Below are 19,959 nucleotides of genomic sequence, written 5' to 3' on the forward strand. Positions count from 1 at the left end.
CCTTATAATCCTTTCCAGTCAAGGAAATTACATTCTGTTTTCACAGATACTAAGCATAAGGGACTGAGATGTGGAGAGTTATAATGAGTGTAGGATTGAGAGTGTTTACAAAATTATGGAGACATCTTTTTCTCCTATCAGCCTCTCCTCTTCATATGAAAAGAAATCAAAGCAGAAACAAAGCAAGGAAACAAAAAAACTCAAGCTTATAACACAAAGCTTAACAAATCATTCCCTTTCTTAGCTGGGCAGCTCTTAGATATTGAAGTTTACTTTAAGGACCTGCCTTAGAAACAGTTGAAAAAAATGAGACTTAATAGAAACACTAAAACCACATTAACATGAAAAGTGACAAGAAAAGAGCTTCTGTGTTCTCGGCCAAAGCAATAAGTACAACAAAAGTACTTATCTTCAGAATACTTATGGAGAACAGGATATGAGATAAGGACTTTCACTTTCTAGACACTAAGTCATACTTGACCTGGGTCAATAATGACAACTTCATTGGCCCCACATTTCCTAACTGCTGACCAAGTTAATTTGCAACTTAACAGGCAGCTCAGTTTGCAAATCCTGGGCCAAAGCTGCTCTCGGCAGGACTTTACTCAGAAGGGACTTGGTATACTGGAACTTGAGAGGGAAAAATGTTCCAAGAAGAGGTTTTCTTCCCTCTGAAGAAAATGACTCTGGGTTCTGGTTTCTGGAGGTTCCAAGTGCATAGGTGTAAAAATTATCTTTTTTAATTATAAATGACACCAGAGAAGTTTTAACAGTCTTCACCTTCCCTTTAGTCCTTCTTTTTTCTTAGCAGAATAATTTTTATAAAATTGCAGTTGCCAATAAAAAGGGATTCTGGTATGGTGGAAAGGACCAGACTACTGTGGGTTCAAATCCTGGTTTCACCACATAAGACCTTGTGATGTAGAGTGATTGTTTGTCTTTCTGAATGGCATATCCCTGTCTTGAAGTGCAGATTAATTGAGAACACCAGCTCATAATAGGTGCCAAATTATTGATTTTATTAAAGTATAATTTTCTGCATTTTATCATTGTAATGCTGTTAAGTGAGTTTTTACAAATTGATACATTCTGTAACCACTGCAATCAAGAGATAAAATATCTTGATAAAAGTTCCCTGTGTTTTTTCTTAAATTTTTTTTTTTTATTGTACTGGGTGGGTGTACATTGTGGCATTTACAAAAGTTCTTAGAATATATCAAACATGTAATACTTGAATTACATGTCTCTTTCTGAGACAATCTTCATTGTCGCCCTGGGCTCCAAGCTGTTTTCTGTCACTGAGATTAGATTTCTTAATCTTTTTATTAGTTTTATATGGAAAGAGTAAGATATACTTTGTGTCTGTCTTGTTCAGGATGTTTTTGAGATACTTTTCTGTGTTGTTGTTTGGTTTGTTAGTAGTTTATTCTATTCTGTGTTATAACTATTCTCATTCTATAGCACAGTTTGTTTACCCCTGGCTTGCTGCTAGGTATTTCAGTTTTGGGCTGTTATAAACAGATCACTTATGGTTATACTAGAATAAGTCTTTGTGTGGGTACATACGTTTTCATTTCACTTGGGTAAACATTAGAACCAAAAATCTTTTCCAAAAGGGTTCTGTTATTTTACATTCTCACTAGAAATGCACAAGAGTTCAGGTTGCTGTACAGTCTCACTAATACCTCATGCTACCATTTTTTAATTTAGCTTTTCTAGTGGGCCTGGAAAGGTGATTTCTTATACTTTTATGCTGCATTTCCCAAAAACTAATGATGAAAATGTTTTCACATGCTTACTGCCTATTTGTACATGTTCTGGAAAGTATCTTTCAGATCTTTCAGCTATTTTTAATTAGATTGTTTGCCTACTTAGTTTTTATTTTGAAGAGTTCTTTATTATTGACACATATCCTTTCTCAGATAGATGTGCTACATTTCTCTCTCTCTCTTTTTTGGTAGTACTGGGGTTTGAATTCAGGGCCTCACACTTGGTAGGCAGGTGTGGTACCACTTGAGCCACTCTATCCAACCAATATATGTACTATAAATATTTTTCTTTGTGGTTTGGTTTTTCTTTTTTTCATATCTTGAAGACCAGGGGATTTTATTTTTTATTTTAATAAAGTCCAAAATAACATTTTATTTTATGCTTATCTTAATTTACTTAAGAAATCTTTGCCTATCTCAAGACTGTAAATTTTTTTCTCAAAGTTTTAGCTTTTACAGTTAAGTCTATGATCTATTCAGAGATAAATTTTGTATACCACATTTTTCCCTTTATGGATATAAACTCGATTTGTCACCATTTGTGAACAAAAATTACTCTTTCCTATTTTTTTTTGGCGGTATGGGGGTTTGAATGCAGGTCTTCCCACTTTGTAGGCAGGTACTCTACTGCTTGGGCCACATTTCCAGCCCTATTTTACTCTGGATATTTTGGAGATAGGTTCTTGTTTTTTGGCCAGGCCAATATGGATCAAGATCCCTGGGATGACAAGCATACACCACCATGCCTAGCTATTTTCTGTTGAGATGCAGTTTCAAACTTGTTTGCAAATTTATTTGCATCAGCTGTCCTAGAATCTTGACCTGCCTGGTCTCAGCCTCCCAAGTAGCTAGGATTATAGGCCGGAGCCACCTGAATGTAGCTCTTTCCCCATTAAATTCTGCAAAACAAATTCAGAATGTAGACAATTCATGAGTACTTCCTGGTTCATTTTTAAATACCAGTATAACAAAACCAAAGAAATTATAAGAAAGAAAATATATAGACTAATTTCCTTACAAATACCAACACAAAAATCCCTTAAGATATTAACAAATAAAAATCTGTGTGTAAGCTATCTTTAACAAAAAATATAAATTGGATAATTTCACCTGGTTGTTCGAAATCATTCTATTTAATTCCCATCACACTATAATGTCCAAACATGTCCCTATGTCTTATAAGGTGCAATATGAATTCAACTCTAGCTTCTCTTTAACCTTATGCCCTGCCAAACTCCTCTTTCTTTATTCTGTTCTAGCCCCACCTTGTAGACACACCATACATTTTATGAATGTTCCTTGTACAAATTAGATTCAGACTTAATTATTATCTACCTTAGCGACTTTCAACTCTAGATATACATTAGAATTATCAAGGATGCTTTAAGAAGTGATTACTGCTTGCCCTTACCCTAGGAAAGTGGAATAAGAAGTCTGGGAATGATATTCAGGCATGTAGATTATTTTCAAAACTTCCCAATGGATATTAGAGTACAGGCAGATATGAGAACTACTGAACTTCATCATCCTTGTTAATGCTCAGGTACTAGAGTCCCCTCTTCCCATTTGGTGTCTAAGTAATGCATGCTGGCTTCCCATTTTCTTACCAGAGGACTCAAGAATCATCAGCCCCTCCTTTCTGCTTCCTCTCAGTATGTAGGATCCCAGACTCCTCTGCTCATTAGCTCTCAGAATCACAGAAGGTAGGAATTGAAAGAGACTGAAGTCCTAACAAGGAAGGTTAGGTCAAGGAGGCAAAGCTGATTGGAAGTGTTGCATTTATATCCCTATCTTTTTATCTGTTCTGTGTGAGCCCAAAGAACTGAGAACTAGAAGGATCCTCAACTTTCTTAGTGTGCTTGCAACAGTTCTCCCACAATAAATCTCTTCCTCTAAAAGTGCCTCTGTTAAGTCAACTTTCTTTCCTTAGTGAGCTGGGGTGGAGCCTGAAGTGTCAGACTTGTGTTCTCATTTTTATATGCAAATAAATCACTTGATTATATTTTTGTCCTTATGTTATCATGAATATTTCAAATGAATTTTATATGGTTCATATTTATGGTTTGGGAGCTATTTCACATTTTGGCTCATTGCCACTTCATCTGCATATACCATATCTCAGCTGATGTTGATTGGTCTCATTTACATATTCATCATGCTCCTATTTTCAAAGATATTTTGTTATAAACTGGCTTTTCTTCCCCCGCCAGTGTTATAATAGTACGTAGATGTGTTTTTAAATTGTACTCATTTCCATACATAATTTTTCTGGTTACCATAAATCACCACATTGTCACCTACTCCCCCTACTCTATTCAGTGTAATCTTCACACTTTATACCAAGCTGACATATGGCTCTGAAGTAATTAAAGACAATGTAAACAGTTTACAGTGCACTTTGCAAAGCCACTTCACGTTGCAGAGAGTTTAATGATTTTCTTCTTCCCCCTCAGCAAGTCCCAAAGCAATGAAGAGTAGGAGGTTTGAGATAAAGATGGTGAGGAAAGTTAAGGTGTGAACACTGGCCTTTTCATTTCTAATGGAGAAACATCTGTTCTACAGAAAAGACCCTTTCCCTGTTAACTGCTGGTAGAACTAGAGGGCACTGGGTTAAGCTGGGCTAATGAATCATGCAGAAAGTGGTGATGCATGCACTCTCAATCATTCTAGCAGGAGGAAGGGGAGACAAGCCAAACACATCACTACCTATACTGTGTCAGACACAGAAGTAGGCTATTTAAGGTGCTTGACAACCCTCTGAAAAGAACAATATTATTAACATTTTCACAGATGAGGGAATGATGCTCAGAGAGGTTAAAATGCATATACAACATGGGGGCAGATCTAAAGGGAGAAGAAAATAAAGATGTCAGAATGTTAGCCAACTAGTCTTAAGTCCACGAATATGAGGTATGTCTCACTTTGCAATATCTTTTTCTATTACTTACCCACTATATTGCCTTAGCAAGGAACTTGATCAATAAAAGCCTGTTTCCTCATCTGAAAATGTCACTAGTAATGAGACTTATCTCCTCTGTGACTGGAAGATGAAAACCATAGTGCTTGATAATGGTAAGCCTCCTTGTGGTGCCCCATCCTCCAGCATGTCTCCTCTTACTCCCATCCATCTCAACACAGCAACTGGAGTGATGTTTCCTGAATTATTCATGATGATATCACCTTTCATGTCTCTGCCTACACCCAGACATTCACATAGACACACACTCTTACTCAAACACACACATTCCATACCTTACCATTGCTTTTAACATAAAAAGGAGATCCCTTAACACAGGTAGGCCTGCTGCTCTGCATAAATGAGCTTCATGCATGCTCTCCTTTGCTCTGCTAGCTGTCTTTTAGTTCATAAGATGCACCATGTTACACAGCCCACCATGAGCTTTGGCACATGCTCTTTCTTCTCACTAGAATTCCTTTTCACTCTGCCACTTTTAGTTGGACACTTCTCATCCTTCTGAACCCCATGACAATACCACTTCCCCAGAAAAGCTCTACCTCCCCTTTCCAAGCAGGGCAAATCTGCTACTATACATATACTCTCAAATTACCACTAGTCTCTACATAGTGACTATCATTTTAGCAATTTTACATATACTTATATAATAATTTAACTTCTAATAACACTATTGGACTATAAGTTCTACGAACATAAGGGCATATTTGTTTTTTACTCAGCATTTAATCTATGGTGTCTCACACAGACTCAAGTACATACAATAGATATATAAGTGAATTAATAAAAATGAATGAATGAAGATAATTAGTATACAGAGACAAGATATCTAAATATAAAAATAATACACTAAGCAATATGAATGACAGTGATCAATAATATTAGAATTGATAGGTATATGAATATTGGCTGTGAATCTGATATGATGTAGACAGCTATTTAGTTATAATTTAAAATATAAGCCAAAACAAATGCATCAGAAGCTATGTATGAAGTAAGTGATAATGAATATTATATTTGTTAGGACTCTTTTTGTTATGAGTGGCAAAAGAAAATAAACTCTTAATGGGCTTAAGGAAAAGAAGGGAATTTGACAGCTCATTTAATATGATGTCCAGAAAAGAAGAATGGCTTTAGAAACAGCTCTATTCAGGTTCCAGAATCTTTGGCACCTGGGCTCTCTCCCCCTCAGATTTCCCTTCTGTTATGTTAGTTTAATCTCTCAGCCCTACCTCTGGTGGTGAGATGTTGGCAACAGGCCTGGCTTCACTTTTTCTTGGGGTTTGATTTAAAAAGAAAGACCTGAACTTGTCCTTGCTCAATCCCATAAAATCCTCAAGATTTAGCATGGCTTGCTTAGATTGCACAGCCTCTTGGAACAACCATTGCAGCTAAGAGATTCTGATGCTGGAATTGGTTTCACCTGTCATGGGCTCCATCCTTGGAGTTGGAAATGCCTACTCCAACTACATGGACTTGGTGTGAAGGAGAAAAGACCTACAAAAAATTGAAGCCATTGCTAGGAGAAAAATGGAAGCAAAAAACTGGTAGTTGAGGAACTAACTATGTCTACAAAGAAAATCAGTCCTGTTGTCATATAAAAGAGAAAGTTCTCTGTGGCTTGAGTGGTTGGGGAAGGTTTCTGGGATTACACTGAGACTGGAAATGTCAGTAGGATTTTTACTGGCAGGAGTTCTGCTTTTACTATATTAACAGTGGAAGACTTACTGTATGCCAGGCACTTATGGAAGCTTGTTACATTCATAATTTTTTTTGTCTTCCCATGGGAAGTTGTTAAATCTGGTAATTGTGGTGTTGCTGGGACACATGGTAGAATAATTAAATGGTATTGAGGTATTCCCAACTCAATAGCAAGTGGGCACAGGCTGAGGAGTGGTCAAAAGCGAAGAACAGGGAAGTCATAGATGCAAGTAGTGCACATGTGTAGAATGAATGAAAGAGACCATGATTTGTGGAAAGGGAGACATCGAAGATGAAACCGACATTTATTAAAGTCAGGAAACTGGTTAAAAAGTGGAGGAGGAAGTGAAGGAGGTTGGTTGAGAAAGGAGATGAGAACTTATTAATAGCCAATGATAAAAGGTGAGACAATGGAGTGCAGGTAAGCCTGGAAACTAAGGAGTGCAGAAAGTTCCTTGGAGTTCAAATCAGGTGCCAGGACCTCTGCTGGGTATGCTTTAGGGTACAATAAGCATTAAAAAACAAGATCACTTTAATTTTATTTTTGACATTTCACTGTTTCAGTGCAAGTCAATTAATGAAGACATGAGGAAGAAATGGACATGTGTTACATGGCTGTGTTATATAGCTGGCTGCTCCATCTCTCAGACTACTAGTATAGGCTCAGTTCAGTCAGCAGCCCAACCATCAGAAGGTCTCATCTGATTCTCATCTCAACTGACCCCAGTGAGGGGTCAGTTCCACTTACTGGACTGAATTTTATTAACGTGTATTATTTGTTATATATGATGTTCTCATCTCCAAAATATCTTACTATGCAATTATAGGGAAGTTTGGTAACCCAGGGGTACTCAATAGTCATCTAATCTATGTTAGTTTTATACCTAGCAATTGGCTAATCCACCCAGGAATATACCTTGAGCCCAAAGCTTCCAATTCTATGACTTTCTGGGTAAGCTCAGGTCAAATGAGTGCCCTCATTGAAATCCTTGCTGTGTTGAATGTCCTCAACAAGATAAACTCTGGAAAACAGTGGCTCTTACATTGAGCTCTCATTCAACTTGTGAATAGAAATTCAAGAGCACAAAGGCCCTCTCTTCCTACACAGCTAAGGAAGTCAAAGCCCTGGAGGAAAAGGTAATTTAACTGAGGCTTCCCAGTAAGTTTATATTAAAACTAAACTAACACTCACACTCACACTCAAGATTCTGACTATTCTCTTCTAAACAGGGGGTTTAATTTCAGAAACACATTGTCACCCTTTTGGCTTTGTGTTCCATTTATTAATAGATTCCTTTCTCAGTTCTCTAGGCCTCCGCAAATAATACTCTTAAAGAGGTTGGAAAACAACTAAGAAGAAAATTGAACAGCATCGAGAAGGAGACACACATGAACTGGAGGGTAGCATCCATCTTATAACAATAATAAAATCACTCCTTTCTGAATTCTTGGTTTATCTGTAGCTGCACTTATTGGCTGTGCCACATCAGAGAACACATCTCCTCCTCCTAAGGGATCAGAAGCCTTCAAAGGGAAAGTAGGCTACTCTTGAAGTGTGGGAGGATTTGCCCTGTTTTTTTTTTTTTTTTTTTTTTTTACTTTTGTACCCCACTTTGTGAAAACCCTACTTGGATCAACCCTAAGTTAAATCAGCCCAATGAAAATGCTTGCTCTGATGAAGGAATCCTCTCATTTCAAAGGAAATCTCTGTCGATGATGCAAACTTTCCTAATACTTATAAATATTTATATATCAACGACCACTTGCCTGGAGGCATAGCTTTGGAAATGAGGTTTAGAGAATTTCTAAAGCACAAATGTTAGGCCTTGAGGTTGATTAAAATTTGACCAGAAACAGTGTAAAGTATCTCTGAAAGAGAAAGTATGTGAATAGAAAAAAAAATTACTTTACTTAATGAAAACTTATAGGGACTTTGGGAGCAATACTTTAAAAAAAAAAATGAGGATTTCTTAGATTGACCCTTTCCTAATTTCAAAAGCCACTTTTGGAAGGCTCTTACACTATTGTTTAGGAAGCACAATTAGCAAATAATATGAGAAGGGATGCAAAAAGCTTGTTTAGCATATCAGTTTGACTTCTAAGTATAGTTGTTGTCATGTTGAATTGGTTCCAGGACTCCCATTGGATGCCAAAATTCAGGATATTCAAGTCCCTTATTTAAAGTGATGTGCTATTTGCATATAATCTATACACATCCTTCCATACATTCCTGTATCTTCCAGTATAAACTATCTGTAGATTGCTTATAATATATGTAAATATAATATAATATATGTAAATCTATATAAGTAGTTGTTACACTGTGTTGTTTAGATAATGAAATAAAAATTCTGTGCATGTTCAGTAGACACATTGTTTCAAATATTTTCAAACCATGGGTAGTTGAGTATGCTGAGGTGGAACTCATGGATATGGAGAACTAAGTATACAGAGTATCAAGCTAGATATGATCTGAGGTTGCTCCCAGTAGCCCAACTGAGGCATTCACAAATGGTGTCAGGTACATACATTTTCTCCAGCTCTCCAAATCCTGAAAATGCTCCTTTTGGGATGACTTGAAGTTTGGTAAGGACAAACCTCCTGAAAAGAGAATGGATATAAACTATTACAATCTATCCATTAATAAGTAATTGAGTGCTTAATATATGACATCACTTAACAGCCACCTGTACTGAGTACCTGCCGTAACAAGGATTGAAATTGCTTTTATATCATCTCTTTTCATCATCACCACAAAGTGGTAATATGGGCATTGCTATTCAACTTCATTTTGCTTGATGAAATGAGTTTAAACAGGATGAAAAACTTACCCAGGGGTCACATGGCTGATATGTGGCAGGGCTGTGCTATGAACCTTGCTCACCGCTACTCTATGTTTGTTTCCTATTGCTCTATGTGAGGGCCCTTCTATTTCTGTACATCAACTCCCCTTCCAATGTTTCTTCCTTTATTTCATGCTCATCTGATTTTGCATCCTATAAAAGGAAAATGAAACCAATGAGACAGCTTCTCTCTCTCACGTGGCTCATTGCCTGGAACCCATTTGCTCCTGAACTTTACTCATCTGCCCTTCCTCCTATTACCATGGGTAAGCTGTCCAGGGTCCTGTCTGAGAACAGTCTCTCCAATTCACACTCCATCTCTTATCCTCTCTTCTCATCCTTGTAACTGCTTTAGCAATTTCCCCTTTCTTTCATGCGTTTCATGCATTTATTTTCCTCCTATTTTTCAATTCATCTTATCAATATAAAGACATACTGTAAATTCTCCCATCTGAAAAAGTCTTCTCTTCACCTCAGCCACCTCTAGTTTTTGCCATTTTCTTCTATTTAAAATACTTGTTTCAACCCCTACCACAAAATTCCTGCCAATGGCTTCTCATCTCACGCAGGGAAAAATACTAATTATTTACAGTTGCCTTTAGTTCTCCATTGGGGTTTCCTGCTCTCTATCCTCATACACTCTCTAACCTCATTTTTTTCAAAGTTTGTAAACAGTTGAACTCATTTTAATAAAAGAGTTTACAGTGCATGTCCTAAGCTATATCTTCAGATTCATTCTCTCAACATGCCTGTACAAGTTCACAACAATAAGGCTTGAAGTACAATGGGAAGAATGACCTCTTCAGAAGGATGAAAAAAACACTTTATTAGAGTCCCCTTTGCTCATCCTGATCTTGTCACTGTACCATCTTGCTATTCCTTGGACACACTGGGTTTCTTCCTGCCCAATGTTTGTGCAAATGCAGTTTTCACTGGAATATTCTTATCTTAGATATCCTCATGGCTTGCTCCCTTGACTCCTATTTACTCCTGTCACTTTCTCAGGGAGGCTTTCCTTGGCCATATTATTTAAAATGATAATTCCCTCAATGTAGCTTCTGGCCCACTTTCCAGCTTAAATTTTTCTTCACGATACTTCTGACATGTTCTATATTCTATTTATTTGCCTACGTATTCGTGTATTTATTTATCTCTTTCCATAACTAGAATGTAAGCCTCAGGAGGGTAGGAATTTTCATCTGCATTGTTATTGCTATATGCTTAATGCCTAGAACACTTCCTGGCATGTGACATTTACTGAATGACTGAATGCTGGATATGGGATATCTGAAAATTTTAGGCTTGGGGGTAAAATTGCAAGTGACCCTTTGGGAATCTCTACAACAGAAATACTTCTCTTTACCTGGCTTCCCTCTGGATTCTTCTTGTTTTGTGGCTGATTAAAAAGGATTTGGTTTCCATCCTATTTTAACCTTCTCTTCTATGAGGCAGTCTATAACCAGGAATTATAATTAAACCCTGTGTGGACTGGAGAGCTTAATAAACAGTCCATTGCTTTAGACTCTTGTCACTTACTGCTGAAACCTATTTCAGATGGAGTTGCTACTGAGGTTCTTTTCTTTCCCTTTGTTTAGACTACTTTGGTCAACATATACACCTCTATAAAACTATTTAAACAAAAGTGTTCAACTTTAGGATTAGGTGTAATGGATCTGGAAAAGTATCTACTTCTAGAAAATCCATCTAAAAAGAATCATGGTTAGCTCACACTACCTTAACTATTTCCACTTAACCTTAGTTAACATGTATTTGTTCCTATTTATTGAAAATCAGAAGAATGATGAAAACACACCAAGGAAAACAAGTAATAAGCTAGGAGATGTAACTCAGTTGTACAACACTTGCCTAGCATGAGCAAAGCCCTGGGTTTGAGCTCAAGAACTGCCAAAAATTGCTAAACTACTCAAAGTTTCAAGTGAGTTCGAAATATCAAAGTAAAATGTTAATTAATAAGGCATACAGCCAGTGAGATCTTGGAACAATTGACTCTTATTTCATACCAAGCCAAGTAGGTACCCCTTTTGATTCAGCCCTAATAGAAGAGATATTTTCTAAAAATTCAGAGGACCATGACTTCAAACTTATTAACACAAAACTTTTTGAATATTAAAAATCTTGATTTCCATTTTCTGAAACATTATAAACTAGATATTTCTACTAAAAATCAACTAGAAGCCTTCTGTAACTTAATAAAAATATCATTTCTGTATGCATGGCTGAGCTTGCAAAGAAGTGTGAAAAATTCCAAAGGGCCCAAAGAATGGAATTGAATCCTGGATGCATCTCTGAGCAGTTATGAATGCAAAACAGGATTTGAAGAGGGTAAACTGAAGTCAATGTTTCCTGAGGGGAGCTTCCAGACTTCTTAGCCAAGGAATTTGTATTTTGGTGGTACATGAAATGAGACATGGAAAATGAAATACACATTTTTTTCCTCTTCCTTCCCTCCCTCCCTCCTTCCTTCCTTTCTATCATTTCATATGCATTCTAGAATGAAAGGTATAGTAAACCAGTTTTCAATGAAATAATGTCCAGAAATGTCCCATAACTTATGAAAGATATAAATGCTCAGATTCAAAAATCTCAAGAAGTCTCAGAGAAGGAAACAAAAATTCACTGCCAGATACCTGAGTACTGAAACTGTAAAACCATAATACAAAACATTTTAAATGCAAATAGAGCAAAAGGCAAAATATCTTCAAAGAAAAAATAATTAGTAAACTTTGTAAAAACGTCTGCAAAATTATTAGAGAAAGCAATTGCCAATTTAAATTATATAGCTAGAAAATTAGCATGCAAATATAAGGGTAAAGATACTTCTGGATATATTTAATTAGTCACTAATAAACTTTTAGCAAAACACAATTCCTTTAGAGGATAAGAAAATTTAATATAGTAGGAAGACAGACAGACACACACATATACACAAATATGAAGTAATAGTGAGCAAAGGAAGTAATGTTTCTAATAGTGGGTTTTCATAATGGCTAGAAATGACACTGAGTCAATAAGGAATGCTAAAAACATATTGACCAAGGACTAGATCACAAAACAAATTAATATAAAAACAATTTATGTTATTTGACAGTGATGTAGATAAATTATTTAGAAATCAGTAGTAAGATAATTAACTTCCCTTTCCCAAGCACACGTACACCCATCTGGAAAAACCAAAGTAAAACAAAATAAAAACACGCTTTAAAAAATTATCATATTATTTTTGTACTAGGGGTACATTGTGACATTTAAAAAAGTGCTTATGATATATTTTAGTTAAATTCATACCCTCTATCATTCTCCTTTATTTCCCCTTCTTAGAATAGTTTCAACAGGTCTCATTTTTCCATTTTCATGCATGAATACATAATATTTCTGTCATATTTATCCTCCCACACACTTTTATTATATCTTTCCCCCTCAGATGGGATCTGTTTTACCTTTCTATCCTTTATATTTGAAAAACAGACATTTTTATTTGTTTAATATAGCTATACAGAGAGTTTGATTATGACACTTCCATGTATATGTGTACTATATCCTGAGTTGGTTCATCCCCTCCATTTTTCTCTTTTCTTCCTTAGTCCCCTTTTTATGTTGACTTCACCAGGTTTAAGAATTCTATATTCATGCTTATATAGCTTATATACATCAACCTCAGTCAAGTTCTTTACTCATTGTTCAGTGGGACTTTTGCCTTGGTATTGCACCTGTACATGCATTGCAGTTAAATCAATGTAACCCCCTTCCACTGCATCTCCTTCCTCATTTATTCAATGACCTACTGATCATGGAGCAACATGTTGTTCAGTGGCTAGGTGTTTCAGTATTTTCTGGTGTTTCTTTTTATTTGTGGAGTTCTAGTTTTATTCTGTTGTGATCAGACAGTATGCAGGTAGTTATTTCAATTTTCTTATATTTGTTAAGACTTGCTTTGTGACCTAAAATATGATTTATTTTGGAGAAAGTTCCATGGGCTGATGAAAATAATGTATGTTTTTTTATTGCTGGATGGAATACTCTGTAGATGTCTGTCAGGTCCATTTCATTGATGGTGTCATTCAATTCTAAAGTTTCTTTGATTTTTTTGTCTGTATCACTATTGCTGATAGTGAAGTACTGAGGTCTCCAACTATCACTGTGTTGGGACCCATTGTGTTTTTAAGTCCAGTAGTACATGTTTAATGAAGTTGAGTGCACCAACACTGGTAACAGATAAGTTAAGAATTTTTATTTCCTATTAGTATGAAGTGAACTTCTTCATCTCTTCTGACTAATTTAGGTTGGAAGTCTACTTTATCTATATAAGTATAGCTACTCCTGCCTGAAAAACACACTTTTAAATCATACATGGGCCAAAAAAGAAATTCAATTATAATTAGGAATTATTTAGATCAAAGTATAATGAAAATATATCAGATTTATGGGGTGTAGCTAAACTCTGACTTATAGGGAAATTTTTAGCTTTAAATGATAACAGAAAAGGAAACAAAAAGATGGAAAATTAATGAGCTAAGCTAATTTGTGGAAACAAAATCATTAAGTTCTACTTTATTTCTGGCTTCAACTTAAAGTAAAACTCCAGTACTCCCTTTGTCCCCCTGCAAAAAAAGTATTCTTTGCTTCTTTAAAGGAATAGAAACATCCCAATCTTATATAAGCTACCCCCAGAGACTACCACAGCCAAAGAAGAAATGTGCTCTCACCCATCCCATTTTATGTGGTTACTGTAAATTGGTAACAAAAATAGAGATAATAAAAAGAATGAAAAAATTTAAGCAACCTTACTAATGTAAATGGAAAATCTGAAGTAACACAGTAACAATGTATATCCAGTAGAGTCTGAGAAAATAATACATCATTATCAATTTAGTTATGTCCCAGAGTTCAAGGGCTGCTAAATGTTAGAAAGTTCCACCAAAGAAATGTTCATATAGAGAAATTAAAAGAGAAAACCCATGTGAATTACGTAATATGCAAGGAAAATGTGTATGATAAAAACTGATAACTGTTAGGGTGAACAAAGAGAAGCCATGTTAGGATTGGACCCTCCCCCACCCTTGCAGGCAGCTTACTGACACCCAACCACCTACTGGAAGCACCACATCTAGTCTCAAGGAAATGACAAGCTGCTACCTCACCAGGGGGTCCGGAGCTGAGCAAATTATTTCCCTAATTACCATTTATCTCCTCTATCTTCCCTAAGCAACTTATCTACCTAGTTACCACTTATTTCTTTAGCTTCTACTAGGGATGGTTGACTCTACTCTGGAAGAATTTTCCCACCCAGCGGGGTTTTCCCTGCAGACTATTCCCCCATATCTACTCCAAGTCTATAAGCAGCTGGGGGCTCCAGCTCTCTTGCTGGGGTCCCCTTCCACAGGGCTCCTTCCCAAACAATAAACCCTGAGCTGGTGTTTGAGCCATTTCTCTGCCTCCTCCACATCTCTTTCATTTCTAACAGATGATGTGAAAACCCAGGACAGGCGTGTAGGTTTGATTCCCAGTTCTCCACTGTCACAACCTGGAAAGCAGGAGACAGCAACAGCTCTTCCCAGGTTCACTCTCAGACCCTGAGCAGAGGCTGGAGTCTTCCTTTCCCATCCCAGCTGTCTCTCCCCCTCTTTCCTTTCTTTTCTTTCTTTGACAGCTCTGCCAGAGACCATCTCCCATTGCTGGACTTTCACCCAACATTGGCTTTCAAATTTTGGTGAGTTTTCCCCTCCATCTGGGTTTCTCTCTGTGTCTTACTGTGGATGTCCACAGAAGCCCCGACTGGGCTCAAGACGCCCTCCATCCACCAACTGGGTGGATTTACCTGCTGTTTTCTAAGGATGCCTGGGAAATATCCAGGTGCATGCACATGTAGGATATCAGTTGGCAGTGGGGACATTCCTGCCTTCTCATCTGCCTGTCCTACCAGGTGGGGCCACTGTGGGGATTGCTCACCACCTTTCCTTCTCAGTCTAGGTCCCACAGGAACTGTCTCAGCTTCAGACCTTAAGTCCCACTGAAACCGTGTCAATTTCAGACCCTTGGTGCCACTGGAACCATCTCAATTTTGGACCCTCAATTTCCAATCCACAAAAATGGATCAAAAGTTGTCCAAGCCCCTGAAGGACTGTCTATTGGCAGTCCTCCAAAACCTTCAGACTCTGGGATTCACAAAGACCATTAAACCCAAATGGACAATTTTCTATTACAACACAATTTGGCCCCAGTACAAATTAGACAATGATAACCATTTGCCTGAACAGAGTACTTCTGATTTCCACTCAGCTTGATCTAAAAAACTTCCAAGTGATGGAACATGGTCCAAGGTCTCTCAATATCTAAGCCTGTGTTTATTTATGCTCTAGTCTCTTTCTCTGTTCTCCTAAACACACACCTCCTGCCCTGGCCAGGTTTTTCTGTCTTCCATTAAAAACCTCTTCCTCTGACTTCAAACCAGCTCGATGTCATCTTTTCCTTTTTTCTCATCTCACAGATATTAATAGTGTGTAATTTTGAAACTCTTTTCTCTAAATCTTTCTCACCCATGATGGAGGTTACTTTTACCTCTCTTACTCCATAGCCGGCTCTTGTCTCCTTTCCTTGACTGACCATCAATGTGAGGACAACAGAGACTGAAAAGGACAAGGAGAAAGGGAAAGAAAAGTCCTGCTCAAGTCACATTGTCAGTTCTCTCAGCCTCCTGAGTGACTCACATGGTCCCAGGTCTACAAACATAAATTCAATAGGAAATCTAAATGACATGTGGCTAATGATTGCAGGTAATTTTCTGTCCTGAACTCCTGGTCTCCCACCTAAAACTAAGCCTCTAAGTCTGCCTAAACACTCTACTAACAGTTTTCTCCTTTAAGTCTTGCTTTTTGAGATGGTCTCTTTTCCCATTGCGGACATATCAAATCCAGGAGGGGGATTGGGTCATATCCAGGTTGCTGCAGGTGGTGACCTTGGGGCCTGTTCACCTGGCCGAGGCACCACACACACACAGGCAGAAGAGACCAAGGACAAAATTTCAATTCTCTGTCTAAAAATGCCCCATGAATTTAAAATTAAAGTCTCAGTTTTCTAGGTTATAGCATTAGCTAAAATACAAAAAGACAGACTTCTTGAGTTCTGCTATGGATTCAATAAGGCATTTGGAGTTTTTTGATTAGCGCCTTTACCTAAAATTAAGTCTTGAGGGGCTAATTCATTTACCTTTTTCTTGCTTACTATCACCAGTTTCAATGAAGATGTGATCCTTTTAACCATAACAGTTTGCTCTGTTTGAAGCCTGTCATAAAAATTCTAATTTAAAAACAAATTTTTAGTATAAAATAAAGAGGATAGACTTGTACACAGATTCCCCTGTGCATCCTGTGTCCTTTGTCTGGATGAGGATGTGGGATGCCAACACTACACCCAAGACTAGGCTCCCTAAATTTACTTTAAAGATTTGGCTAATAACAAAGTTACTGTAGCCCAAGGTAAGCTATTATTAGAGATTATTAAAAATACCCTCTAGTGGTAAATCTAAAGCCTTCAATATCTAAGAGTGTACCTGGAATTAATGTAATTGTTTTGTGTGTCATTGTGTAAATTTCGTGTGTCTATTGTATGATTAACTTATTAGAGACAAAAATCTGATTGCTATGGCAACAGTCTTATTGGAGACTGAGACTGACTCAAAACACTTTTTTAGAATTAATTCTTGCTATAGCTATCAAGGTTCCCCAAATGAGTCCTTAAAAAACAGAATGGGACACATCTCAATCTGCTCCTAAAAATAAAAAAAATAACTGATCAATGTATTTGTGGCTACTGAGTTAATTTTTACATGTTCTTGAGCTCTTAGATCTATGTGGACTTAAATTGACATTTATTGCATGCCTAATTTAAAATTTTTTGCATATGTATGTGTTTGAACATCTTTAGGATGATTCTTATTATAGTTAATGTAAAGTAATGAAAGGATTCTGTTCTCTTCTCTCTCCCACTTCTTTTGCTGCTACTTTTAAGACAAGCCAGTTTTTCAAAGTTTATGCCAATCAGGTCTAACTAGAGTGCAGGCATTATTTTACGGCTAACCTTAATCTGTTTCATTCATTGTAAATGTAATTTACATTCAATTCATTTATAATTAGATCTGTTAACAAATATGCTTTTATTGTACAGAAAGACAGTTTAAGATTGCCCTTCTTCATGGGTCTATAGAGTATATAGAAAGGTATTAGGTATGTTTGGGGGAAAAAGTTAAAGGGAAAAAGTGCTATTTTTAAGTAAAAAAAAGATTGTAAAGAAAGGTTTGTCCTATAGGAAGAGAGAAAAGAACAAACCATTGAAAGGGTCAGGACGTCATATAAAGATTCTGAGTAGATCTTAAAAGTATATAACAGATGAAACTGATAAAAACTTAGGTGTGTGATTGAGTTGATGTAATCTAAGAGTTGTCTGAAAGAGTTTGTGGGGTCATGTTAAACTAAACCTGATTCTCTATGTCCATAAATAACACGGCTATCTTAATATTGTTCTACTCTCAATAAGATCTGTAAATAAAACCATCATAAGAAAAGATTTTATCAAAATAATTACTTGTGTTTTCTGTTGATCTTGTCAAACTTTTAAGTACTTAGAAAACTAAACCTTAACTAAATTGGAATTCATTTGAGTATGTGTTCATATAAAAGCCTCTTAAATGACCATCTTATATCTGGATGATAGAACAACTGTTGTGTTGGTTAATTCTGGCACAATTGGTACACTATAGATTTGTGACTATAAGCATATAGTTTGTAGAACTATGTGTTTAGACTTTATCTAAATATTGTACAAACATTTGTAAAGTTAAAAGTGTGTCACTCTAATATGTGTAAAATGAGTAGCTAAAGCTTTTTTCCAAAAGTGTTACATTTAACTGAACAGCTAAAGCTCTCTTTTATCAAAAAGTGCTACATCTAAACCTTTGACATATAAAATGGTTAATGAAATATTTGGCAGTTCTGCAGCTTGTAATTAGTAACACCCAGAAAAACCATGCCATTTGGGCAATCCTGCTACTTAAAACTGGCCTATATTTGTCCCATAAAGTGGTAATGTATATGTGGAATGTACTTGTGCATTAGGAAATAAAACTATTTGGGATTACTGGCTTTGTGCCCCTAACTTGTAAGAGATCTACAGTTTTGACTTTTGTTAGTCCTGTACCCTATTATCTTACCTGCCAAAAAATAAATTTTACTCCAAAGAAGGAAAAAAAGCTAAATTGATTTGTATATTTAACATCTATGTAGCTGTGAGGCAAATTGTTGCCAGCTCCTTTATAATATATTTATACTCCCCAAATGCAAAGCTAAACTGCAAAGCTTAGAAAAAATTACTAAGCAGGTATAGTGTGTGCATGTGTTCCTTACTGTAAGAAGTAGCACTTAATATTGCCTCTTTAATGCTGTCAGTAAAAATGTTGCTTGCAATGGAATTGACTAGATGTCCTGACAATTCCTAAACTACTTTTCAGAATTTTAACCATGGCTCTTCTAAGTCTTGTCACTCACAGTCTGGCTCCTTCTCTGGAGTATTTGAAATCAATCCCCCCAAAATGACTCTAACCAGTACCTATTTTTCAATTGAGTCAGCCTTTTAGATATTTGCTTTTGTTGGCTTTTTGCAAAACTTTAACTGTTGTCGGTTGACATTCTGCAGCATTTTTAAATTGTCAGGATATCATCTATAGTCCAGACAGAACTAAAAACTTGTTGCTTGTAATTTGGCCAAATGGGTCTTAATTGGCACTGATTCTCACCTGACCTGCCTGATTCTTCCCCTCCAATGTAAAAAACATCCATGAAAAGCTATTCCTGCACCGAGGGACTTTCATTAACCAGAATGGTTAATTGATGAAATCTTCAGAGGAGACTCTTCAGAGACAGTTTGGAGACAAGAGGAGAAAGCTGTCACAATCCAGATGGACTCCCCTGTGCCAGACCTCACAAAAGTTACTAAAGCCAAGAGGTTTTAAAGAAGTGATCTTATGCAGGGCTACTAGACATCCAAGCCCTTGCAGGCACCTCTGACGGAAGGCAAACTCATATTTTTGGTCAACACCTTCTATTTTTTTTATTGTTTTATTATTCATATGTGCGTACAAGGCTTGGGTCATTTCTCCCCCCTGCCCCCACCCCCTCCCTTACCACCCACTCCGCCCCCTCCCTCTCCCCCCCACCCCCTCAATACCCAGCAGAAACTATTTTGCCCTTCTAGTTAAGTAAAGATAATGCTAGTTAAGTAAGTAATGCCTTCTAGTTAAGTAAAGATAAATTATTTTTGCTGGCTCTAAACTTATCTTTTTAATAGTCCATGCTCATGGAGTTATTTTCCCCTAGTCTACTTAACTGGGAGCTTTCTGACTTTTATTTACTCTGTATTTTACTTTAGGAAGGTGTTTCTAGTTTTAAACTTAAATAACATGTACTTTTGATTTAGCTGTCAGGTATCTGACCCCTTCTCCTGTATTTATCACTGCCCCCAAAACCCCTAATTCCCTAATTCCCCAGGTACTTAAACTGCTTTTGTTGAAAAGCACTAACTCCTTACTTGGGTCCAAAGATTAGCTAAAAACATGGTCTCTGTCCATTTTCTCTATTGTGCTTTGCTCTGAGCCACTCTTTCC

At 36.8% G+C, this 19,959-nt stretch overlaps 1 protein-coding gene across 2 annotated transcripts in view; it reads right to left on the reverse strand.

The window, feature by feature from the left end:
• The window catches only part of Fshr (follicle stimulating hormone receptor), a 174,196-nt gene that overhangs the window by 93,885 nt on the left and 60,352 nt on the right, over positions 1 to 19,959 (reverse strand). For both annotated transcript variants that reach the window (XM_074049657.1, XM_020153740.2), the window contains exon 2: positions 8,974 to 9,045. In XM_074049657.1, coding sequence (XP_073905758.1) covers positions 8,974 to 9,045 — 72 coding nt within the window. The remainder of the gene's footprint in view (positions 1 to 8,973; positions 9,046 to 19,959) is intronic.

This window comes from Castor canadensis, chromosome 12 (assembly GCF_047511655.1).
Source record: "Castor canadensis chromosome 12, mCasCan1.hap1v2, whole genome shotgun sequence".
NCBI lineage: Eukaryota > Metazoa > Chordata > Mammalia > Rodentia > Castoridae > Castor > Castor canadensis.